General features: G+C 44.3%; 1 protein-coding gene across 3 annotated transcripts in view; it reads left to right on the forward strand.

Annotated features, from left to right (window-relative positions):
- Positions 1-26,778, forward strand: part of LRP1B (LDL receptor related protein 1B) — a 4,835,697-nt gene that overhangs the window by 4,756,209 nt on the left and 52,710 nt on the right. For all 3 annotated transcript variants that reach the window (XM_069616528.1, XM_069616527.1, XM_069616526.1), the window contains one exon: positions 23,838-23,928. In XM_069616528.1, coding sequence (XP_069472629.1) covers positions 23,838-23,928 — 91 coding nt within the window. The remainder of the gene's footprint in view (positions 1-23,837; positions 23,929-26,778) is intronic.

Genomic DNA, 26,778 nt, shown 5'->3' on the forward strand with positions numbered 1-26,778 from the left:
ATGACATGTCACATTATGCAATAGCTAGACTGGCTGCACCAAAATGCCAGTCTAGACACGTAGTAACACCTATCAGATTTGCTTTATCAGATGTCAAATACAAAAATCCCATGATGCCGTTGTATCCCAGCCCCTTTCCAAAACCCCCCAAAATAAGAGACCCAACATAGGCCTGTGTGCATGAATACAACATATGCTTGCTCATTCATAAACTCGTGAAGCATCATACATTGACTCATTTGTTCACACACATATGCATTCCAAATACATTCTTCTTACCTTCAGCCCCGGTTCAGACTCTGCTCCTTGCCATATAATGGGCTCCCAGGGATCACGGAAGCTCTCTGGCTGTTGTGCCAAGTGAATAGGTACCAGGAAACAAAAAGTGCTTGCTGGTCCTTCACATGTACACAGGAGCTCCCACAACTCACTGTCCTAGAAATTCTGAATGGGCTCTGAATAGTCCATTTGACATGCACGCTAGGGAATAGATGCTGTCAATGGGAAACCAGGTTTCACTTTGTCAGTTTAAGCCAGCCCACAAGCACTCTCTCAGCTCCGGGAGCACTCAGTGTCTGCAGTAGGCTGGCACAACTCCTCCATGATGTGTTAGGTTTTTGGCAAATCAGTGTCCCCTCGCTTATTGTGAACGAGCCACTAGTTATTTCTTTCTTTTATGTTGTTAACTGCTACAATATTTGAAACATTTTTGATCTGCAGTGATGTGCCAATTTGGCATACTGCAATCGGCAATGATCTTTTCGGCATGCTGTACTTTGATACTTGGACATATTATCAACTGGTAATGATGTGTTTTGTGGGTGTGATTGAAAAATTGCAACGATGAACTAAATAGGCATAATTTGAACTGGTAATGAGAAGCCAGCTGGTTTCACATACACATGTATGCATATAGATAGTATTTATTTGAAACTAATGTGCAACTGATTGGGGAATTGAAACTTCATTTATTTTATTTTTTTACTGCCCACTTTTAATTTCTGGTATGTTTTGAATAGACATGATTTACTTCTAAACCAGTAGCAATTACAGCATTGGAAAGGGACATTACATTTTTGTAAATCCAGGCTATGGCTGTATTTGTTATTTTTATACTAAGTTTGAAAACTATACCGATATTGTTAACTGACAACATGTTGTCTTCAAGACCGAAATGAGAAATAAAAGCACTGCAGTGTTTAGTGAAGTAGGTCGCATGTTTCCCTGGGAGTTTCTAAACAAATGGCAGTTTCAACACTCAAAAAAACCTGATAATTTGCTTTCCCTGCAGCAAAAATGTAATCTTTGCTCCTGAATACATATGTTCGTTTCCCTCATGTAATGAATTAATGGAAATGGTCTCAGGAGGCAAATGAACAATTGAAAGGGATGTGTTTACATCACAGCTTTCACAATATTTAAACACACTATGATGACAAATTGAATATTTGAGCAGTACTTTCACAATCAAAACACAACCCACAATTCTGCCTGACTTCATTTGAAGTGTCGTATTACTAACACAGTGATGCAGAATGGCCATCATATTATGTGTGTATTCATTAATGGAGTTAGATGGGCTCAGTGGGGGATGGGGAATTCCATTACCGGCAAACCCGTGATCCGGCGCTAATTACGCCGGGGGTTTGGCGGTAGGGCTAATACCGCCGGCACTAATACTGCCGGCGTTACTTGCCAAATCGTGATGAGGCCCATAGAGTTGCAGATGTTATCCTATTCTTCTGCAGGGAATGCAGGCCCTTGTCCTGCTCAGTTCTGCCCTCTGGCTCCTCATGTTGGGAGTTGACCTAGAGTTGCTTTCTTTTCTGTTCATCGGTTGTGTGTTCTGTTTTTTACTGGCCATCCCCAGGAATTAATGTTTTTCAGGGCTGGTGCCCTGGGACTGCCTGATTTAGGCCTATTGACTGGTCTGGTGTTGTGCATGTTGTAAGAGGATTCAATTCAACACTACAGCTAAGTCAACGCCTAGTCTATAATACTGAATGAAAACCCTTATTGATATATCTTTAGGTCCAGTTCATGCGTTCTGGATGACTACCCCTATATAACACCCCTCTCTTGGAATCCCCCTGACCCCACTGAGCCAAGAAGTAGTTCTGTTTTGCAAGTTAAAAGGTTTATTTGATAATTTAAAATATATATAAATATCACACTTTATAATAAATTAATAATTGAATATCACACTTAATCTGATATGATAATGATTAACAACGGAGAATCTGGCACTAACACGCTTCTCTATAATCAATAAGGAGTTGACATGAAATGGATAAGGTAGCACACTGGTAAATAGGTACAGAAGTATAATGTGGTAGAGAATGCTTTATAAGGTTCAAGGAAATGCAAGGTTGAATGAATGAAATGCAGTATAGAAAACAACTTGATATGATTTCAGCAAAACAATGTAATCACTTTTCTCTGGCAATCCCCTCCCCCCCTTGATGCAATGCAAGGAAATGGAAGCAAGCACACAGTTCTCAGAAATGCAATCAACTGTAATTCAGTTCACCCCAGCAAGCTTAGACTACATAAGTTTGAAAACACTGGCCCAAATTGCTTTGATATGTGCTGGCAATGAATTGAAAAATATGCTAAAATACTTTTAATTCCCTTTCAGAGGTTCAGGGTGAGTGGTATCTAGTTAATATTAGTCCAGGCTCACACTAGCAATGATGCAGGGATAGTAGCAGGTTAAACGAATTTCTGGCAAATGGAAGGCAAAACTGCTGTCTTTTTACACGTGAAGAAATTTGCAAATCGCGGTAAAATTCGCGGATGCGTGTTCCGCGATTGCGGTAAAACTATAGGGGGTAGGAATGCGGTTCTAGGTTCGTAGGAAAGCCACGATTCTAAGCTTTCTAATGAAAGTTACTGCAAGTCTCTAGCACAAACGGTTGCGGAGATATGAGCGATTAAATAGAGGTCGTTTTTGGTTTTGCAAATTTTAAAAGCTCAAAATGACAAGTGGCAGATTTTGCAGCTAAAATGACAGGTGACAGATTTGGAGCTATCAGGCAGTTCTACTTAGGTTAAATAGATTGAATTAGGTGAATTTAAACTAAAAGCTTGGTTCTACACAGTCCTGCTGGGTACTCACACTATATTCTTGAATTAAATGGGCCTCGTCACGGATCTGGTCAGGGTTTTGGACTGGGCTCGGGTCTCTCTCTGGGCACAGCACTGCTTTCTCTCTGGGTACAGCACTGCTTTCTCTCTCTGGTCTGGTCTCTAGTTTGGCTTTCTGGAGGTTGATGAATTTGAAGTCTGGATCTCTGGATGTTGTATGGTCCGGCAGAGCGCGTTGCAGCAAATGGAATTGAAGGTCTCTACCTAAGTTTCAGTGGTCCATTTATATGTTCTGCAAGTGGGTGTGTGTGTTTGGTCATAACTAAACTTGCCCCTCTCACTTGTCATTGGTCAAATTTCCATTCCCCACTTGATTGGGGAATGAACTGTGAGTCAGAGGGATGTCATTTTATGGCTTGCAGATAGGACACTCCTCTGTCAGATTGCACACATTCTATATTTGATAATAAAAGACATATTTCACAGTTACACAGTTGCTTGAAATTACATATACATGGTGTGGCTGAATTTAGCCATGTCTCTGTCCAAATCTGTTGTTTCTAAGAGCTTGCATTCAGAAATGGCACATAATTGACTTTTTAACTGATTTTTCAATTTCTGACATTGACCCAACTTTACATACATGTGCGCAGGGAGTATGGACATTAACTGATGAAGTTTCAGATTTTTAACATGCATACATTTAGAGTAATATCCACTTTTCCGCTAAAACCACCCTGAACATACCACCGGTTCTAAAAACCTCTTAAACTGTGGGCAGAAAAATCACAAGAATTATGGTATCATTTATAAAATTTTCACATGTCCGCTCTATGAATGATCCATCTTTTTAAAGTTATGTTCTGGCTCCAAAGGGGTGTGGTTTCCTCTCAGCACAAGGTAGAAATACTGGTTTATCCAGTTCTGCCAAGCCAGCTTGCTCTCACAGGCAGTGCCCCTCCCAGCTTCTGCCAAGAGGAAGCTACATTTTACGACTGCTGTAATAAAACCTTTGCCTGAGTCAGAACAGGCTTTGTTCAGAGCTCCTGTAGAGCACAGGTAATTCAATTATCAGATAGATGGCATATCCTTAGTGTTGCCAGCAAAAGGCAGATAGCCTGGGAACACAGTTGTGACTCAAGTTTCACTCCTGATGGGGGTAGCTGTCAAGCAAAATCAAGTTCCTTAAACCAGACTTTCAGCTGTCATGTTTTTTTTTTGTTGCTTTTTAAATTAACTTGCAATTTTACACATGCAGCTAGAATGCTGATTCTAAGTGCAAAACTATGACATTTCAACAGTTACAAAGGCATGTGACACCAAACATAGGTCACTCATTTAATCTAAACATTTTCGATTTTAGTGTCTTTAAATCCAGTGCAACTTAAACTGCTGCAATCCACATCTCAGCCAGTCTTGTTATAAACCTTCAAGTCACTTCAGAATGTCACTTTACATTGTATCCACCTCTCAGTAAGTCTTTCTTTAGCCTGCTTTGGGTTCATTCAGTTTTACACAAAAAAGTAAAATCTGGTGTGGTTTTAAAATGCCGGCTTTTGGATAGTGGTGAGTACTGGTACTGCACCCATTTTTGAGATTTAAGAAATGAATTCCCCACCATTCTAGGTTGCATTTGGCAATCAGCATTGCCATTCCCAATGGTTTCAGACTACTGTGCGGTAGTCCAATGGTGGTTTTAAAGCGCTTTGAAGCTAACCGGCGCTACTGTTTTTCCTTTGGCAACCCATTTCCCTCATGGCAACCCGGCCTTTCATTCTCGCACTGGTGGGTGGCAAGTGAGGCAACCATTTCGGTGTGCGCACAAACTGCGCAGCTTTCCTGGATTTCGGCGCACATGTGGGTTTTCCGCCATCTTGAATTTTCTAAGCCCACAGCACCAAATGTTGTGGCATGATAGCTTAAACGTGGGTCAGGACACCCAACAAGCCCCCCCACGCGACTGCACTTTGAATTTGAGTCGATGGGGAGTCGCGTGCCCAAGGGTTTTGACCCACGCACCGGTCTGTCCGCATAATCTTCTTCCTCTTCTGTAGATGGCATAGTTCAGCATCTTCTTCTCCATCCGGTACTGATCGATCAGTTCTCCTCGCCGGTCCTGATGGGAATATTGGGCGGTCCACTGGGCCCATTGGATCTTCGTTCCCGGTCTCCGTATCATCCTCCTTGGCCCGTCTTCAGGTTTTCTTTCTCCTAGGACGACAAAGGAAGAGCGGCAATACCTACTCATAGACTTTTTCCACCACTGTTGAGATAGTGGGGCAGCATATGCATTTCATCATCACGAAACATTAAATTCTTATTTTGAAAAAATAAAAACAGTATAACTAAGAGACAGTTTCATGCAAATCACAATATTTTAGAGACTAGATGTGGTATGTTTTATGGTTGGAACTGAATTAGTCTGAGACAGTACCCGCTAGGATTCCAGAGGATTCCTCCAGTTGTTGCAGAGTGTGCCTGGGATGGCAACATTTCAACTGGTTTATGTGGACCCACTTGTCTTCCCCCTCTGCCGAACCGCCTTTGGGGATGTGGATTTTGTAGGCCACAGGTGAGATCTTGTCGATGATCTCAAAGGGTCCTTTCCATGTAGGCAAAAATTTGCGCTGCTTGGCCTGGTTCCTTTGGAAGTTGTATAGATAGACCCGGTCCCCCACCTGATATTCCTTCCTGGAAGTTTTCAGGTCATAGTGGGTCTTCATGCTATCAGCTGATCTTTCTAGATTCCGCTGAGCATAAGCAAAAGCATGTTGGAGGTGTTTCCTTAAATTCTCTACATACTCATGAGTAGTGGAGGCATTTATCAGTGTCTGCTCTTGGGTCCTATAGAGCAAATGCTGAGGAAGCACCATCTTGCGCCCAGTCATCAACTCAAATGGTGACATTTTGGTTGCAGATGAAGGGGTAGATCTGATAGCCATTAGGACCAGAGGTAATCGGATATCCCAACTTGGCCCAGAATCTGCCACAAACTTCTTTAATATGCTCACAATTGTCTGGTTATATCTCTCTACTGCCCCAGAAGAAGCTGGTCTATAAGCAATATGCAGCTTTCTCTTGACCCCCAGTATCTCCCACATCTTTGTCATTACTTCACTGGTGAAGTGGCTACCTCTGTCTGACTCAATCCTTTGAGGTAGACCAAAACGGGAAAAGATGTGGTTAATCATCAAGGCAGCTGCAGTTTCTGCCTTGCAATTTGGGGCTGGGAGACATTCCACCCACTTGGTAAACAAGCATGTCACAGTCAACATGTACTTATTCCCCCTAGCCGAGCGAATCACAGGGCCTACAAAGTCGATTTGTAAATCTGACCATGGCAGTGTCATTCCCCTCTTTTGTAAAGGTGCCCGGTGTGTGAGGGATGTCGGCTGAAATTGTGCACACACAAGACAACCCTTCAAATATTGGTTGAGGTCCTGGCCCATGTGTGGCCAGTATGCAACCTCTCTTAAGATTTCCAGTGTTGTGTGAAACCCCCTATGACCGGCGGTGGCCGCATCATGGGCGTGACTTAACATCAGGCTTCGGAATGAGGTAGGAACCACCCACTGATCGTGGCCAGCTTTGGATTTCCTTACCAGCAAACCGTCTTGGATCCGGAACATTTTTGGACATTTCATCAACACTCTTAGGTCCTCTTTCCCAATGTAATCGGTATCCGTCAGGGGAAAGTTCTCAGGGTCCTCAAGGTGCTGGTAAAATTTACCAATAATTGGATCCCCCTTCTGAGCGGTAATCAAATCAGCATCAGGGGTCTCCTTACTCCATTGTGCAATTGAAAGGTCGTTGTGAGCATTTGTCTGGGACCTAGTGATGGCAGTGACCTGGATTTCCCCCAACAGGGACTCAATCTCAATTAGATCCCCTTGGATGGCTCCGGTTTTGGCCAGCTGATCAGCTAAGTCATTTCCAGTTTTGTCTGGTCCCTCTACTTTGGAATGACCCTTGATCTTTTTCCAGTAGATGGTCATCCCATTCGATGTGACCAGACCATCAATGTTTTGGATCAACTTCCCATGTTTCAAGGGTTTGTTGTTAGCACATAACATGCCTCTGGTTTTCCAATTAACCAGGTGCTCCACAAACCCGTTCCGTACATAATCCGAATCTGTGATTATGACCAGTTCGTGGAGTTGATGCTGGACAGCAGTGAGGATGGCCTGATGCACAGCCATCAATTCTGCCACCTGACTACTTCGGGGACCAATTTTGTATCCAGCGGAGGGTTCTGGGGACTCATTCACCCATGCATTCCCTACGCCGGCCACCAGTTCTTTCTCCCCGTTGTTGTCAACATGGTAAGAGCATCCATCCACATAGACAGTGGGCATTCCCTCACACTTGTCTTATTCAAAGACTTTGTGGGGGGAATTAAGGTATGCCTCCATGTTGTCCTTTATTTTTAGACTTTCGTCCTCGAGACAGTTTTCTCTGGCACAATCATGCAAGTCAGCCAGACCTTGCGCGAGGGGACTCTTCTTGTTTTGGCCATATCTGACCTCCACAGGAAAGCCTTGCATTGACAGAATCCAGGAAGTAATTCGGGAATTACTCACATTTCCGGCCCGGATTCTGTCACTTTGGAGATATTGCAGAGGCTGGTGTGGAGTCTCCACTATGATGTGTTCCCCCTGGATAAACGGGCGGTAATTCTTCAATGCCCACACCGTTGCCAGGAGTGCCTTCTCACAATCTTTGAATTTTTCCTCCACAGAGGATAAAGTTTTGCTCGCATAGGAGATTACTTTATTGACCTTGTCATGCTTTTGGTATAATACTGCCGTCAAGCACGTATTAGAGAACCCCGTCTCCAGGAAGAACTCCTTGTTTCTGACAGGGTAAGCTAGGCAGGGCGCTTGTGAGAGGCTTCTTTTGAGTTGTTTTACTGCTTCGGCTTGTTCTGGACCCCATTCCCACTTGGCCCCCCCCTTCAGGAGATGAATCAGGGGTCTGGTGATCTCTGCGTAGCCCTCAATGAACTTTCTGCTGTAATTAGTCAGTCCAAGGAGGCTCCTTAGTTCCCGCAGAGTTGTGGGGTCTTTCAGTCTCTGAAGTGCTTCCACTTTCTTTTCCTGGGGACAGAGACCCTGAGGAGTAATCTCATGCCCCAAGAAATTAACACGGGTTCTACACCACTGTGCTTTCTGAAAGGAAAGTTTTGCTCCGGCGGCCCTCAACTGTGTCAGAACATAACGGATCTCTGCTATGTGTTCCTCAACGGTCGAGCTTTTGATGAGGACATCATCTACATACGCCAGGTTACCCCTTGCACCCAGGTCGGGCATGGCCTTATGTAGGAAAATGTTGAATTCATTGCCGGAGTTGAGGTATCCGAAGGGAGTCCGGGTCCATGTGTACTGCTGGCCCCCAAAGGTAAAAGCCAGCTTGTATTGGTCCTCCCTACTGACAGGCACAGTCCAGTATCCATTGGTCAGGTCTATTGCAGTGAATACCCGTGACCCCTGGATCTGGGCCAGCCCTTGGTCAATGTAGGGCAGAGGCCATCGGGAAGTATGGACCCGTTTGTTGAGCTCCCTAAGGTCGGCGCAGAGTCCCACTGGCCGTTTGGCTTCAATATTCCCAGCACCGGATTATTGAAGGTGCTGTGGACTGGACGGATTATTCCCCGGGACTCAAGGTTCTTAATTATTTCAGTAAGGGACTCCATTGATGCGAGAGGCAAGCGATATTGCTTCACAAACACTGGAGTCATGCCAGGGTCCGTGGGGATTGTGGTTGTGTGGATGTCGGTGCGACCACAGTCATATGAGTCTACCGCAAAGAGATCTTGGAAATCCAAGAAAACTTGTTTCAACTTTTGCTTCTGTTCCAGAGTCACACAGGCATCAGCTAGGTTGACTCTCTCTTCCACCATCTGCCTGAAGCCTGGAAAGACTTCTGGTTTGGCTATCTCAGCGGCCTCCTCCAGCTGGGTGGAGAAGTCCCTGGTCAGAGTGCTGATTTGGACTGGAGGCTTCAGGTGGGAAAGGCAGCCCTCATGGACCTGGAAAATCACCTCATCCCTCCTGAAGTCACAAGTCACATCTTCCTGACCATAAGGGCAGGAAGTGTACACCAGGAAGTTCCCCCCATGCCGGGTAAAAATCCTGTCTGGTGTTGTATTTTCATCACTGTCACTGTCAACGCAGTCCTTGGGGATTGGCCCTAACAGTTCGTTACCTAAATCAATGGAAAAATGTTGGTCATCAACCGCCATTCCAATAATGGTGCCTGCGGCTAGAGTAATACTCTTTAAGTCGCTGTTATCCACCTCTATTAGAATGGTGTCATGTTCTATGTTGACTAATGGAGTTGGGTTTACCCCCAACCCTTGCTGTTGGAGAGAAGCATTTAGATGTATGTAAGCATCAGGGTTTTTCAACTCTTGTCCCCTTTTAACTTTCACTTCCAGGGAGAATTGTCGGGTCCTTTCTGGGATGGTGACTTCCTCTTTAACCTGAATTTCAACTGCATAAGGTAGCAATTGAGCTGACCTAAATGCTTTTTCTGGATCATCAAAGCCCATGGGATTATCCGCTAATCGGGACCAAGCTTTGAAGTTTATTAGGTCCAAACTAATGGCAAAGCGATTGAGAATGTCACTGCCTAAGTAAAAGGCGGCAGTGACGTCTCGCACGACCCAACAATTATGGACTATGCTCTTGTTGCCAATGGAGATTTTGAGCATACACCTGCTTGGCAGGAGATGTTTGGAATCAGGTGCTTCCAGGTCCATTTCCCATTTGTCTATCAGTTTGAAGGTGGGAATGGCTGGATCTTTTGGGAGTTGGCGAAACATGGCTTCGCTGATGAAGCTCTTACCGTTGTTCACACACACTCGAGCGAGAACAGAGTCCTTCCCATCATTTAACTGAACAGGGATGAACAACTGCTCTCCAATTTGCTGAATATCAGCCAGGCTTTGAGCTGATTTCACATCTTTCTGGACTTTAGGAGTGGGAGTTCCTGATTGTGGATTAGTATAGAATTTCAGAGTGTTTCCTTCCAGCGTGGAATACCACTTTAGACTGGAAGGAAGGTTGATTTTCAGAAATAGAGAGGACCCCCCATCACCAGTCTGTTGTCCTACTGCTATTACTGTCACGTCTGGAATTTGGTTGTTCTGGAAGTGGAATTCTACTTGGTCTGATTTTTGTTCAACCATGTGGCATGTGCCGTTTAAACTAACATGGTTGACACTCTGTTTTAATTTTATGGGTCGGCTAGTCTGGGTCCAGAGGACCTTGTTTACGCAATCAATTAGGGGTGACAACCTTCTCAGGAGGTCATTCCCTAGTAAACAAGGGGTGCCCTCTGGGGTCACAACTATGACCGGGTGTTTCAGCTTGTGTCGCCCAATTTTAATGTCCAAATCTGCTGTCCCCTCGACAGGAATTTCCTTCCCGTCAAAGTTCTGGAGTTGTCCAGGAAGAGAGGTGAGAGGAATTTGGTAATTCTCTCCCCTTCCTGCATTCAGTTCATCAAAGGCCCTTCTGGACAGAAGGGTAGCTTGAGATCCAGTGTCCACCAGTGCCGAGATTGTACCCTGCCCCTGTACTTGTACCGGGGCATAATATCTTCCCTCCTTCTCCTCAAGGGGGCACAGATAATGTACATTTTTGGACAACTGGTGGGCTAATTTTCTGGTTTTGGACATCGCTAGCGAAGAGATTTGGGCAGAATTCTGTGGAGAGCCTTGGGAATCTGAAAGAAAAATTTGGCAACTGGAGATCAGAGCCATTGTGGGTTCCCCTGGTTCCGGTTCTGGGCCGCCCCCCCCTTTTTGGAGGCAGTCCCTAGGATGGGTTTGAACCAGGGGATTTTCTTGCTGTTGGTTCTGGGATGAGATGGTGGGCGGCGGTAGCTCAGTCTCCACATCTCCCCAGTCTGGATTTGCATCCCTAGGGACCCATTTTTCTTTGGGAGGAGTTCCCCCCTCTCTGAAGGAGAAGATCCTTTTCCCAGGATCATCTGAGGATCCCTCTCCCTCAAATTGGAAGATCTGTACCTCCTCCTCAAACTGAGTCTGTTTGGGTCTTTTGTTTCTCCTACCCCCCTCTGCTCCTTAGGAGGCAGACTTTCAGGGGCAAGAGATTTTGTTTCCGGTTCCTGGGTTTCCATGGGCTGTTTACAAGTGAGGAAGGAAGCTTCCTCCAAGGCTTTACACCCCCCTTCCCCTTGTGCCTCCTCCCTGGGAACCGGTGAGTTATCGAGGTGCTGCCCCCGTCATTGTTCTGGAGCACCAGGTCCAGAGTTGGGTGCGTTCTGCGCCGGCACGCCCATCTGAGGGTTCTGCTGAGCCCTCAGTATGTGACCCAGATCCCGCGCCATGTTTTGAACCTGGCGCTCTAACTGGGAAACCCGCTCAGGCTGATACGGGGCCCTGTTTTCCCCCCTGGGCTGATCCCGGGAAGGGTAGCTGTCCCTCCTCTGGTAATACCCCGGGTTGGGAAGATTTGGGTACCCCTCCACCCTTGGCCTCCCCTCTCCCGGATTCAGTGGTCTGGGCTCAGGGAATTGGGGAAAGAAGGATGGATGATTTTGGGGTTGGAAGTCGGGTGGATATCTGGGGAAAAAGTTCTGCCCAGGGTTTGGTAAATTTCTGCCCTCCTGTGGGAAGTTTGGAGGGAAGTTCCCTGGGTTAGGTGCTTGGCTGGATCCCCCCACTTGGGCTGGAGGAGTCCACACATAACCCAGGATGGGTCTGTTTCCCTTGTAACGGGGACTTACATAATCAGGAGAGCGAGGGACCCCATTTGTGGGGCTGCCTCCCTGGCTCCCTGTCTGTGACTGGCCCGAGGACCTTCTGGGCCTAGCATTATTAGGTGCAGGTAGGTTTTTAGGCCCCCTATCTCCAAATCCAAAACAGGGGTGACCTTTACCTCTGCCACCTTGGCAGCAGCAGGGGTGGTGTTGGCTTTGGGGTTTTTCTGGGCATTACTTTTGCTATCTACCGGTTTCTGCACCTCATAGATCCGGGTAGCCTGTTCAATGACCCAGTCTAAAGATCTTTTCTCGTGAAAATCCCTCATGAGCTGGGTCATGATATATTTGGGCAAGGCATGGAAAAACGTATTAATGAACTCTCTACTATCTGTGCGCACCCTTCTGGTGGTTTGCGCAAAAGCACGCTTTAACTCCTGCACAAATTCTTGTGGGGCCTGATCCTCCCCACATTGCAAATTGTAGGCTGCCTTGCGAGCCTCTTGAGGATTTCTGTGAACAGAAAAATGTTTCAAGATGGCCGCCTTATAGGTGGACCATCTTAAATGATTTTGGTCCTCCAGCCCCGCAAAGAAACTGGAGTATTCCGGGGAGAAGGTCCACTTTACATATTGAATACGGCTTTGGCTGTCCTTCAAATGGAAAGTCTCCATCATTTGTTCAAACAACTCTAAGTGCTCCCAAACAGAATACTTAGCGTTCTTATGGTAAGGCGTGATGACGCTCCTGATCGCCTTAATCTGCTTTAAGGGGTCCTTAAGCAAGGCCCTTTTTGCCTTATTGGCCTTTTTGGTTCGGGTAACCCTTGTCCATTCTTCCTCGGACTCAGAGGCACTGCTCCCAGAGGTTCCCGTCTGTTCTTCCAGGTTTTCCCGGATTCTGCGAGCCTGGGAATGGCTGGCAGAATGTGGGGACCTGGTCTCCTGTGTCCTGCGCAGTTCAGAGGAGTCTTCAGATTCCTCCTTGCTGCCAGGATTTGATGGGTACCCCCTCCACTGACCTAACTGGGCAGAGGTTTTCAGGATGCCCTTAATGGGCCTACTCTCCTGGGGTTCCCCATTGAACTGTACTGTACTTGGGTGCCCATACCCGGATGCCCAACCCTCCATTCCTGAGTGGTACTGGCCTATGAGCCCCATACTCTTAGCTGAATAGTAATCTGCCATCCCTGCGGCCCTGTGCTCATGTGCGCCAGGGGACATGGGGGTGGTAGAGTCCAGGGACTGGGGGAGATGAAGGCCCCTGGTGTTAGGGCTCCTGCGGTTATGGTCAGGAGTCTCTCTTTCCCAGCGGACCTCATCTCTATCCGCCCCTGCTCCCTGTTGCAATGCAAGAGCCTGCATTTGTGCTTTCAGTTCCTCTGTTAAGGCCTTACTCGACTCTATCAGTCTCTCCTGCATCGCTACCTGTTGTTGGAGCCTATCATTGTGTTGACAGAGGGCCTCATTTTCCCTCTGTGCTTCCTGGTTGGTCCTGGAGAACTGGGCCAGTCTTTGCTGCAGGAGGGTTACCTCCTGAGCTGTGTCCCTATTGGCCTGCTCCTTTCTTGCTAGAGCATCCTCCACCCTCCTGGTGTGCTCTAGCAAGTTCTGGCGTTCTTTTTGGAGGTCACCCAGTCCCTGGTGGGTCGGTGATTTTCTTCCATTTTTCTTTTTAAATGGCAGACTTCCTGGCCTAAGGTATCCCTTTCCTGACTGAGAGCCTGCATCTGTGCTGCCAGGTCGTCCCTTTGCCTTTGGAAGGCACCAGCATTCTGGCGCTCCTGATCAAACTCTGCCTGGGTATCCAGGTCTTTCAGAATTAGTTTGTTGCTCTCTGCCTTCACTCTATCTAGGTGGCCTTGCAGGGTGACTACCTGCTCAGCACATACCCTGTTGAAGTCCAGTTGTTGCTCCAGCTTTTTCTGGCTTTGCAGTAGGGAGTCCAAACCTTCTTGGTGTTCCTTCTGCAAGGCCAGAAATCTGGTATCCTGTTCTGACTTTTCCTTTTGCAGCACATCCATATCCTCCTTTATTTTAGTGATGTACAGTCTGCTGTCATTTTCTGACTCCTGGCTCCTCTGCAGCCTCTGCTCAGAAGAGACCAGGTGAGATTGGACCTTCTCTAACACCATCTGTTGCCTATTTGCCAGATTTTGGCTTTCAGCACATCTATCCTGCATGTCTCCCATATATAGGTACAGGTATGCTGCTATCCTGGCAATCTTATTGTGTTCCTCTTTGGCTTTAGGAGCCATATATAGTTCACTCAGGGCCACATGTAATGGACCCTGATCTCTCCATAAGTCTGACCCTGTTTCAGTGACCTGTCGCGTGATGGCCTGCAACCAGGCATCCTGGCCCTGCTCAGCCCATTCACCTCTCACAAATAGTTTATGTAAGAAGTGCTCTCTGGCTATTTTCATATCTACCAAGGTCGTCATTCTAGAGATTGGTCTCTGTCCTGACTTACAGGAGTTAGTATTTTATTTTTGCAGAACAGAACTTTTCTTGGAGTGTCCCTTTTGAGGAATGCTTCACAGCGTAATGCAGCGTGGTGATCCGACTGGATGTATGTATCCCGTCAGTTAGCACACTGTATTAAGCTGCACAAGTGGTATTCTAACCCAAACGTCTCGGCACGAGCCCCCAATTTGTAAGAGGATTCAATTCAACACTACAGCTAAGTCAACGCCTAGTCTATAATACTGAATGAAAACCCTTATTGATATATCTTTAGGTCCAGTTCATGCGTTCTGGATGTCTACCCCTATATAACACCCCTCTTGGAATCCCCCTGACCCCACTGAGCCAAGAAGTAGTTCTGTTTTGCAAGTTAAAAGGTTTATTTGATAATTTAAAATATATATATATATATCACACTTTATAATAAATTAATAATTGAATATCACACTTAATCTGATATGATAATGATTAACAACGGAGAATCTGGCACTAACACGCTTCTCTATAATCAATAAGGAGTTGACATGAAATGGATAAGGTAGCACACTGGTAAATAGGTACAGAAGTATAATGTGGTAGATAATGCTTTATAAGGTTCAAGGAAATGCAAGGTTGAATGAATGAAATGCAGTATAGAAAACAACTTGATATGATTTCAGCAAAACAATGTAATCACTTTTCTCTGGCATTCCCCTCCCCCCCTTGATGCAATGCAAGGAAATGGAAGCAAGCACACAGTTCTCAGAAATGCAATCAACTGTAATTCAGTTCACCCCAGCAAGCTTAGACTACATAAGTTTGAAAACACAGGCCCAAATTGCTTTGATATGTGCTGGCAATGAATTGAAAAATATGCTAAAATACTTTTAATTCCCTCTCAGAGGTTCAGGGTGAGTGGTATCTAGTTAATATTAGTCCAGGCTCACACTAGCAATGATGCAGGGATAGTAGCAGGTTAAACGAATTTCTGGCAAATGGAAGGCAAAACTGCTGTCTTTTTACACGTGAAGAAATTTGCAAATCGCGGTAGAATTCGCGGATGCGTGTTCCGCGATTGCGGTAAAATTATAGGTTCGTAGGAAAGCCACGATTCTAAGCTTTCTAATGAAAGTTACTGCAAGTCTCTAGCACAAACGGTCGCGGAGATATGAGCGATTAAATAGAGGTCGTTTTTGGTTTTGCAAATTTTAAAAGCTCAAAATGACAAGTGGCAGATTTTGTAGCTAAAATGACAGGTGACAGATTTGGAGCTATCAGGCAGTTCTACTTAGGTTAAATAGATTGAATTAGGTGAATTTAAACTAAAAGCTTGGTTCTACACAGTCCTGCTGGGTACTCACACTATATTCTTGAATTAAATGGGCCTCGTCACGGATCTGGTCAGGGTTTTGGACTGGGCTCGGGTCTCTCTCTGGGCACAGCACTGCTTTCTCTCTGGGTACAGCACTGCTTTCTCTCTCTGGTCTGGTCTCTAGTTTGGCTTTCTGGAGGTTGATGAATTTGAAGTCTGGATCTCTGGATGTTGTATGGTCCGGCAGAGCGCGTTGCAGCAAATGGAATTGAAGGTCTCTACCTAAGTTTCAGTGGTCCATTTATATGTTCTGCAAGTGGGTGTGTGTGTTTGGTCATAACTAAACTCGCCCCTCTCACTTGTCATTGGTCAAATTTCCATTCCCCACTTGATTGGGGAATGAACTGTGAGTCAGAGGGATGTCATTTTATGGCTTGCAGATAGGACACTCCTCTGTCAGATTGCACACATTCTATATTTGATAATAAAAGACATATTTCACAGTTACACAGTTGCTTGAAATTACATATACATGGTGTGGCTGAATTTAGCCATGTCTCTGTCCAAATCTGTTGTTTCTAAGAGCTTGCATTCAGAAATGGCACATAATTGACTTTTTAACTGATTTTTCAATTTCTGACATTGACCCAACTTTACATACATGTGCGCAGGGAGTATGGACATTAACTGATGAAGTTTCAGATTTTTAACATGCATACATTTAGAGTAATATCCACTTTTCCGCTAAAACCCCCCTGAACATACCACCGGTTCTAAAAACCTCTTAAAACTGTGGGCAGAAAAATCACAAGAATTATGGTATCATTTATAAAATTTTCACATGTCCGCTCTATGAATGATCCATCTTTTTAAAGTTATGTTCTGGCTCCAAAGGGGTGTGGTTTCCTCTCAGCACAAGGTAGAAATACTGGTTTATCCAGTTCTGCCAAGCCTGCTTGCTCTCACAGGCAGTGCCCCTCCCAGCTTCTGCCAAGAGGAAGCTACATTTTACGACTGCTGTAATAAAACCTTTGCCTGAGTCAGAACAGGCTTTGTTCAGAGCTCCTGTAGAGCACAGGTAATTCAATTATCAGATAGATGGCATATCCTTAGTGTTGCCAGCAAAAGGCAGATAGCCTGGGAACACAGTTGTGACTCAAGTTTCACTCCTGATGGGGGTAGCTGTCAAGCAAAATCAAGTTCCTTAAACCAGACTTTCAGCTAACTGTCATGTTTTTTTTTTTGTTGCTTTTTAAATTAACTTGCAATTTTACACATGCAGCTAGAATGCTGATTCTAAGTACAAAACTATGACATTTCAACAGTTACAAAGGCATGTGACACCAAACATAGGTCACTCATTTAATCTAAACATTTTCGATTTTAGTGTCTTTAAATCCAGTGCAACTTAAACTGCTGCAATCCACATCTCAGCCAGTCTTGTTATAAACCTTCAAGTCACTTCAGAATGTCACTTTACATTGTATCCACCTCTCAGTAAGTCTTTCTTTAGCCTGCTTTGGGTTCATTCAGTTTTACACAAAAAAGTAAAATCTGGTGTGGTTTTAAAATGCCGGCTTTTGGATAGTGGTGAGTACTGGTACTGCACCCATTTTTGAGATTTAAGAAATGAATTCCCCACCATTCTAGGTTGCATTTGGCAATCAGCATTGCCATTCCCAATGGTTTCAGACTACTGTGCGGGTAGTCCAATGGTGGTTTTAAAGCGCTTTGAAGCTAACCGGCGCTACTGTTTTTCCTTTGGCAACCCATTTCCCTCATGGCAACCCGGCCTTTCATTCTCGCACTGGTGGGTGGCAAGTGAGGCAAACATTTCGGTGTGCGCACAAACGGCGCAGCTTTCCTGGATTTCGGCGCACATGTGGGTTTTCCGCCATCTTGAATTTTCTAAGCCCACAGCACCAAATGTTGTGGCATGATAGCTTAAACGTGGGTCAGGACACCCAACAATGTCTTTAGTGCCTGGCATTTTATCACAGCGATGTTAATTTCGGTGAGGAGTGTCCTTCACACCCCTCTTTTTTTCTTTTCTAAGAAGGGGTTCTCTATGGTGGAGAAATCGGGCCATTCCTTTTCAGCTGAATTGTGTGCCACGCCAATATTTGGATTTTGGGTGATGCGTAATAGAATAAGTGACGAGGACGAGAGGATGTGGAGGTAATGCTCTGATTACTTACCCTTAATATTCATTATGTCTAATCCTAGTCTTCCTCATTATAGAACTGACAACCTGCCTCTACCTCCACAGTGGTAAAATAATCCCAGTTGTTTTACTGTAAATTCTATCCCATTTCAATTGCAGTCTTTTTTTTTTAAATGTCCTTAGTTGATCGTGATAAATTGCACTAGAGTATCATTAATTAAACGGCTTATGATGGTTTAATTTCAATTGGCTTCTAGAGGGAATATTTTCTATGAATTGGTGCTCACTAATCGTCACATCAATCGCATGAGCTGAGAAAAGGCAGTATTTAGTGTCATATTGTCTGATTGCTAATTGTTGTGGTTATAATATAGTGGACGAACATTTAAGATCACTTGCAAAGTGATTGGCTGTGACACAGGAGGTTATTCATTCAATTGAATGCAAACCTTAGCTGTCGTTTATGGAGAGTGTGTTTTATGATATATCTATTAAAATAAATAATTTGAGTAGATTTACCAAAGAAATACATGATAAGCCTGACAATTTTGTTGTTGCTTCAACTCAAACACAATCTTTAAAGACCCACTGATTTACAGCTACATATTTAAATAGTTGTGCAGCTTTTTAAACTCAGCCCAAAAAATACCAACCTTCACTTGACTGGTTTTCTTGACAGGATGTGGAGATCACATGATCTACATCTCCACACCTGATACACTGCCAATATTTTGAAAACACTGAGATGTAAGTGGAGTGGGTAGGTATAAACATATCTTCTCGAAAGTGAGAGTATCAGTGCTCATTCTCAGTTTATCTTCTACAGTGCGTTGGTGATGCATTTATTTATTTTTGTAAAGATTATATATAATGTTCACATCAATACAACTCAATCTATCCCGTTATTATCCCTCTCCCCACCACTGCATTGTGATTCATAAGGTTCCAAGCGTTTCCAACCAATCACTTCGGAATGGTGAAAGTGAATACAGTAAGGATGGTTCATCCTAGCAGCCTGTTTGTTCTCGTTCCTGCACTGCTTATCTCATTGAGCTCTCCTACACTCAGTAAAGGAGACCTGCATGGATGTGTGATTACTACTGTACAGCACCAGCACTCATTCACAAATGAATGGTGGAAAAAGTGCATGCCCCTATGGCTGAAGCCGTACTGTGCCACTGTTTTATCTTTCAGGCTCGAACTGAGTTGCTTTGTGACCATCAGAAACACTAAGGGCCTCATCACGAGTTTGGTGGTAACCCTTAAATGTGGCGGTAACGCTATTACTGCCGCATTTAAGGGTCCGCCAGATCATGACCTTGGCGGATTTCCTCCCAGCTCTGAGCTGGGGGGAAATCAGCGGCAAATGTGCCGATTTTCGTCGGGTTTACAGTAATAGCACAAATTTTCCCCATTGGGCCCAATGGGGAATGGGCAATAACCGTTCCACCAAACCCGTGATCCGGGCGCTAATAGCGCTGGGGGGGTTGGCGGTAGGGCTATTAGCGCCGGCGCTAATAGCGCCAGTGTTACCGCCCAACTCGTGATGAGGCCCTAAGTCCTTAATTGACAGTGAACAACCAGGAGGTGTTGCTTGTGTGATGTGTGATTTGCACGGCCCCAGTTTCACCTCTCTCTCCCACCAACGTTTTCCTAAGCACATCCCCTTTCTTCATCCCTGTATGTGTAAATACACTGCAACATGTCAGCCTTAACTTCAAAGAATCAGAAATGTAACATACAAAAATAAAATCACAGTGTTTTTTACATCAACACAAATATATTTCTGTCTCCGAGTAGAAGAAGACTCTGATATTGCTTGCTACAGGAGAGATGGGAGCTGAATAAGGTCCGTATTTTGAGTCTATGAGTAACAATCTAAATAACCTCGGAGTAACAGTTTAACGTGTCCTGTGAATGTCACATGGGGGAGCAAATACAAGCCCATGTTCGTCTCGGGAGTATCGCTCGAGGGTAACGTGATCGCCTTGGCAGCAAAACGACACGGAGCAGCGCAGGTTTGATTCCCGGGTCTGTGCTTAGAAACCTCTGGGTATTAAGCACGTTATAAATAGCCTATCATATCATATATGTCGCTGAGGTAGACATATCACAACTCTTTTAAGTATGGATATGTTCTTTTTTAGTTCTGCACATTCCACATGTTGCCAATACTGAACACGCATAAGCTGAATTTGAATATGTCTTGATTCTGGAACATGAATTTGAATATTTTTTTTAATGTAATAATATTGTAAGGTTGATTAATGTCAACTAATTCAATAAAAAAAAAGAACATGCATAAACTGAACGCTGAAGAGCTTAAACAGGTAATTTAAAGGCATACAATATAGGCCCGCTCAACTTCCGCTCACCTTTCAGCAAGCGAAGATTGTTGGCCCAGAACCACAGGTTTGTAGTTGATACATCAGTCCGTTACAAAGTCAATATAAGTGAATGGGCAGCCAATGAAGACAGGTGGTAGTAATATGGCTAGTTTCCTTGAACGTCCATGCACATGACATTAATCAGGCGCCCCCCTAGGATATTAACCAAAGTATCATCAGTGTGCTAATGTTCTTTGAGGACCATCTGTGACAAAAGATCTCTCCAAGCTTACATGTAGATGTTAAACAACGTGGGTGAAAAAAATCACGTGACCATCTAAGTTGATGCTTAGTGCAGATGTGCGATTTTCTTAGCCTTTGCCATCTGTTAATGGGCTGCACAGGGAAGCTATATGAAATAGCAGTACAGTACTCATGCAAACCCATGACTAAAGCTCTGTTCTGTGAAAGGGCTAGTTTTGAACAAAATAATAGCCTTTCAGAACAAATGAGCTTCATAATTAGACCCCTTGATACTTGACATTTTATTGTGATGCTGAAGCAAACACAAGGTTTGTAGGCTAGGCAAACAAACCATCTAATACAGCAATAATCACGTGTTTGGTGGGCTTGACTGGCCGATATTGCACCAGGGCCCGAGTTATATGCTTCACAGAAGTGAGGCCCTTCCAACCAGCCCCAGTGGTATCCCCGCGCTGGTGAAGCCGATCAATTGTGGAATTCTTGCCATTAGCACCATGAGGCAAACCGTCAAGGTGCTAAGTGCAATTGAAAGAAAAAACAAAAAACACAACCTTGCTGCTTTGATCGCAGCTTAGGCCAGATAGAGTCATGGTTGTTATGGAAATTGGAGGCGGGGCTCCACTCGGAGCCCCTCTTCATTGTCCATGGCAGACAGAGGAAGCCAAAGAGTGAGGCCGGGGCAGAGGAGCCCTGGTAAGGTAAGGAGAGGAGATTGAAGGGTGTGAGGGGCTCGAGATTCAGACAGGACACAGGGGAGGAGCGAGAACAGGCAGCACCTGATGGACAGTGGGTGCTCGGAGCACTCGGATTGTTCCGACCCCGGACTTGCATCATTAGATTCAGTACCGGGTTTGGAGCAACCTGATTGCTGACGCTCCCAGCAAGGGTGCTAATAATCAGTACATCCTAGAATTGAGTTGTCAGTTGTGTCACCATTCAAACAGAGGAACAGCTCCTTCATGCAAATGTAAATGTGGGCTAAGCTTCCATCGATCTTGGCTAGACAGTCTGCCATATATTTCAGGCAGAAATACATGTTTTTTGCAGGCACCCATTTGAAAGAATAACACATTTTGCTCCAATTCATGAATGTATTGTTAGGCTCTTTACTACTTGCTGTTAACGTTTTGGCAGATGGCAGGTCTACAGTCCTTTCAGAACAGCACATCACACCTTGTGTTCAGTCTCAGTAAACACAACCATATTGATAAAGCCTTGGGAATCCTTCAATTGCCTTGTTTTCGAATACCCATGTGCTTTGTCTGGCACAACTTCCAAGGGGACTTAGATCAACTGCTGCAAAATGTCTGACCCTAGAATCTTACAATTTCCCATCTGAATTTAGACCCAAAGCAAGCCACCCGACTTTCAGGAAGGCATTATCATTGATACTACATGGGAAGCCCTTATATCTGAGATATAGGGCCAGATTCTCAAAACATTTTTGAGCACAATTGATGAGATGCACTAGCTCATCTGCCACAAAGGATGCACCCTTTTCTGAAATTACATTTTAGTCTATACATCTTAGATGTACACATTGAAATGCCCTTTGCACCCCCTTTGCACATGTATGCAAATAGGAGGACCTGTCTACACATGTCAATGTGAATCCTGAATTCACAAATTGGATGTGCATTAACATGCACCGGATATAAACAATAATTCCCCCCACCTTTTCAGGAAAGCTGCAGGGGAGTGCAATGCATGACAAGGCCATGTGTGTTATTTACTTATGTATTTATTACATGTGGTGTGCGCCCAAAACCAGGTGTATCGCAGCATAGTTCTGCAGGTACAGTCAGTCTTAATTGTTGCATGTTCAGAGAGTTACATTTGGTTGAACTAGTTACATAAATACAAGAAGGCTTCATTATATGGCAGTTAGGCTGATTGCAGGCTTGTTGCATGAAAAGAGTGGCTTTGTTACTTAGTGGTCAGACAAAATAGTGGTGTTTACAATAGTTATCAGAAGAAAACAATCTAGATTGTCACAAAGTGAATAGATTTACAATTTACATTCAGAAGAAGTACAGTGCTCATATACATAGCTGCCATCTCTCTATCATGGCATTAGTATGTGTTAAAGAGCCAAGTTTTGAGGAGTTTCTTACATTTGTTGAGTGAGGGCTCGCTTCTAAAGTCGGCTGGGAGTGTCCCTTAAGTGTGACAGCAGCAGCATGGAGTGCTGCCATCACACTTGCATTCTATCTTCTGATCATGGGTACACGTGCTTCTATGTATTATTCCACGATTCACAATGATGATCCCTTTAGTGCTTTCATCACCCACGTGTGTGCTGGGATCTTGTCTTCCATGCTTCCAGAAGGTCTTCCCGTCCATCTTTGTTGCTGCTGCGCAGCTCCAAGAATTGAGCACGCCACCTTTCTGAATAATGTGATCAGAATGTTTGAAGTGTAACTTCATTGTCTTTCTATGTTTTTTTGTACTTGCGCCACTTTGAACATCTGGTACAGAGTCTCTTACCACTGGATGGCTGACCTATAACAATGGCCTATTGCTTATCTGTTCATTCAAAACATGCCTATGTAACCCTGACTGGAATCTCAATTATTTCACACAACACTTTAAATGCTTTATTTGTCATTTGCTGTTTACTCGTCTGCTGGACTAAACAATCTTCTGGAGCCTGCTTCCCTTCCATCTCCCGCCCACACGCCACTTTCACTCTTAAAAGCTCCTTTATGTACACATGGTCACAATACAACACATACAGTTCCTGATTGCAGTGGTTTCTTGCGGCATTCATTGTTCTGCCGTGTTCTTGCCATTTATTGGTTACCAAAGAATTATCATTTGATATTTCATACGTATATCTCAATGTCAATATTGTTACTAGGCAGGAAAAAAAATCAATCCGTGAAGTAGCTAGGCATGGTCTTTCATAAACAAATTCATCGATAACAGTCCCTCAGCATTCAACACTCCTCGCAAGAATAACTCCATGCGGCCTTGTGGCCCCCACTCCCTCCTGCCCTGCTGTGTGGCATTAACTCTTCCCCCCTGATTGTACAGCACTCTTTTGTTTTCCAGTTAGTGTGTGCTACTACGGAAGTCTATACCTTCATAAACACTCGTATGTCTAATTTGAAATATTCTAATAAGCCCATGCCATGCTGTGTTTTAATAAGGAATTACTGCCAAGAGGATGTTGTCATGGTGATAATTTGAACACATGCATTCAAGACGAAACCGAAAAATCAAAATCTTCTCAGATGTTAAAATTGCTGTTACACGCATTGCCTGTTTTACTTAAGACCGTGCATGTGTACCTATACAAGCCATACGGTTTAGAATATGCTGTGAGTCCCTACACATTTGCAATCCAACGTGTTCATATACATTCAAGCCATTCCAGGTTTGTTCGCATGTGTATAATAAGAACCTGTTGCTATTAAATTGGAATGATGAATTATTGTATTTTAGCTTTTGATTCTCCTTTCAGACTCTATAATTGGGAAATGATGTAGGCTCTTGCCTTTGTGTTTCAGGAAGCATTGCAATCATTGTTCCTCTGGTCCTCCTGGTGACGCTGATCACAACACTAGTAATTGGGCTGCTGCTTTGCAAACGGAGGCGAAGGTAAGAACCGTATAAGTGTTCTCAGTACTAAATGTTCTGCCTCTGTGGAACCTTGTCTGGTACTGGCATGTGAAGGGTAAGGGAACATCTTGCATGCTGGTCTTAGATGCAGAACCCATTTTAGTTTCCATCATTCTGGAAACAATAGGCCGGATTTACAAAAGCCTTTTACAATGGTGCCATCCCATTGAAAAACGCGTTTGTAATTCAGGCCCTTTTGTGTTACCTGATAGCCATATCTGCCTCCTCTTTCAAGTAAAATGATGGTGTTTGGTAATATAAGTGAATTAACAGCCCCTGCTACTTTTCTTTGCTGATACTATAAGTAAAATGGTAATGCGTGCACAAAACGTGTGTTTATATTATGGAAAACATGAAACATAAACACATGGATATGTATTTATGGACGATGTATAGAAACAAGCTCCTAGGGCTTCTATTTATAATATGTTCTGCCCAATAAAAAGTACATTGGGCCTCATTACAAGTTTGGTGGTATTCGGTGGGATATCGCAAATGTAATTACCGTTACCAGGACTTGGTCTGCTGGAATTACTGGCACATTACTCCTTGGAGGAGTTGCCGGTATTACCGGCATGAGTAACAGCGGTGTTGGTAATACGGGGCAATGTTTCCTGGTGGGTGGTGAAAATACCTCCAGCGGTTGACTGGAGGGAATTCAGGCCACCCCGCCGGCAAACTTGGAGGTAATTCTGTTTTCTGCCACCTTTCACACAGGCAAACTCTTAATGAGTCCTATTGTCTTTATTGTTCATATGTGTACATCCCTCATTTCAAAGTACACTGCCTTTGTAATGGCGACTGTTGGCCCTTTTCTTAAATGAATGAATGGCTCACTGCACAATGCACCTTTACATTGCATTTTGAGTCGATAAGGCAGAGGTTGTGCAACACTGTGGGATGCTTTTATATTCCATAGTCTGTATCACGTGACTGATCCTTACTCATACAGAAACATAATTAAGCAAACTATCAAATGGACAATTTTAATTTGAGGAAAAGCAGACAGAGACCGTCGTTAAATGTAAGTCACAGGTTGTGTTGTAGATGTTGTTTTTTTAGTTACACATGTGCTCCATTTTCTCTGAACTTTCATGTGTGTGTGCTTTCTGGCTGCACTGTGATTTCAAGTCAATGGTGGGGCCAGCACTCGTTTCTTCTGCAGATTACGAATCAGTCCAACAGCTTTGCATACTATTTGATTTGTTCTGTTGATTTGTTAAAAGTAGACCTGGACGAACTTCTGTGCAAATAACCCAAATCACCTACAATTGGACAAGATCCCGGGGCACACGGCTGGTGCTCACATTCATTCCCAGGAAGGTTTTCAGAAAAACATGAGGCTGTTGGTGGAGGCAGACATAGGATATTTGGAGAGGTTTAGAGATAAAGGACCTACTTCACAGAACATTCTCCAGTGGGGTTTTGCCATTATAAAAAGATTCTGTGAATTAGGTCCTTAGAGTTAGCTGTAGAAAGAATGGTAGGGAGAGGTGGTCATTGTCTGAGACACAATGAGAGAGCGATGTTTATCATTGATTTTGCCTTTGCCGCACTATGTGACTCGATTGGAGTAGAAGAGCAGCACAGCTGCCATCTCCATTGATTTGGGAAGAGGAGAGAACTATTTATCTTTGTCCTCTCTGGAAGCAAGGGTTTGAGACAGGTGCCATTAGTTGACACCTTAGAAGAGGATCAGGAGGAGCTGTGAACCCCTGCGAGCAGCTTGTGGGAGCATCAAGCATACCTGATTTTGATAGAAGGTAGCTGCAGAAATTGCTGACATAGGTGGGTAAAAAAATGTCTGGGCCTTTCTCTTAAGGCAAGTGGATAAGATATGTGCTATCAGGTGGAAGAGTGGAAGTAGTCAGATATAACTCAGGGCAGCTTTTTGGAGACTCACACACTTCTGATTGTTTTGGAAGGGAGCAGCAGTGATTTGCAAATGGAGCAAGCGACATACAGTTGGGAATATTCGGAACAAGATGCCACCACCTAGAAGAGTGGGTGCAGGGGAAACATGCTGCTTGTGGTATTTTCACTCCTGCAGAATCACTTTCCATGCACACTAAAGAGGACAGAATTTCAAGTGGTCAATTAAAAGAAATAAACGTATTATCTAATTCAAGGTCACTATGTCCCGTCACAGTGTATATATGCACCAAAACAAGAAAATGCACAGGTATTGGACCATGACAATAAAGATCCACTCAGACTGCCAGAGTGGTTAGCACTTGCAGTTCCTATCTGCATCCTCGTGTCATATTGGGGGCTGTCTAGCCCTTATCTAATGAAGAACAGGGAAGAGTTCCAGGTGGATTTCTTGACTACAAACCAAAGGTCTTTTAATTTGCTGTCCCTATCCACTGGTTAAGACTGCCATGATGATGACACAGGTGATTATCCATTCGAGTATACATGGGAACAACCATTGCTGTTGGAAAGCAGTTCTACTGAGGTGAAAGAGAAAGATGCCAACACACATGAGAAACAGACCAACTGTCACACATCAAAAACCTCACCACTTCATTATGTGGAATGCAGATCTCCACCAGCATCGCCACTGCCATCGCCATCACTCTGACATGAACCCACCCTGTGTGTTGCTAGCCCATACCTCTGTCAGTACTTCATAACGAATAAACAGTAACCTAATCTAGCCACTTGCACACTCTGCTGGAAAACAGTGTGCTAAGGGATGGCATGGACCCACTTTGGTACCACGCCGATGCTGTACTATATTCAGCGCACCATAAGGAAACAATGCAAAAGATCTGAGGGACATTCCTCCCGTTACTGTTAGACAAGCTGAATACTTCCATAAGTCCA

Source organism: Ambystoma mexicanum, chromosome 9 (assembly GCF_040938575.1).
Source record: "Ambystoma mexicanum isolate Mex_15411 chromosome 9, UKY_AmexF1_1, whole genome shotgun sequence".
Classification (NCBI taxonomy): domain Eukaryota; kingdom Metazoa; phylum Chordata; class Amphibia; order Caudata; family Ambystomatidae; genus Ambystoma; species Ambystoma mexicanum.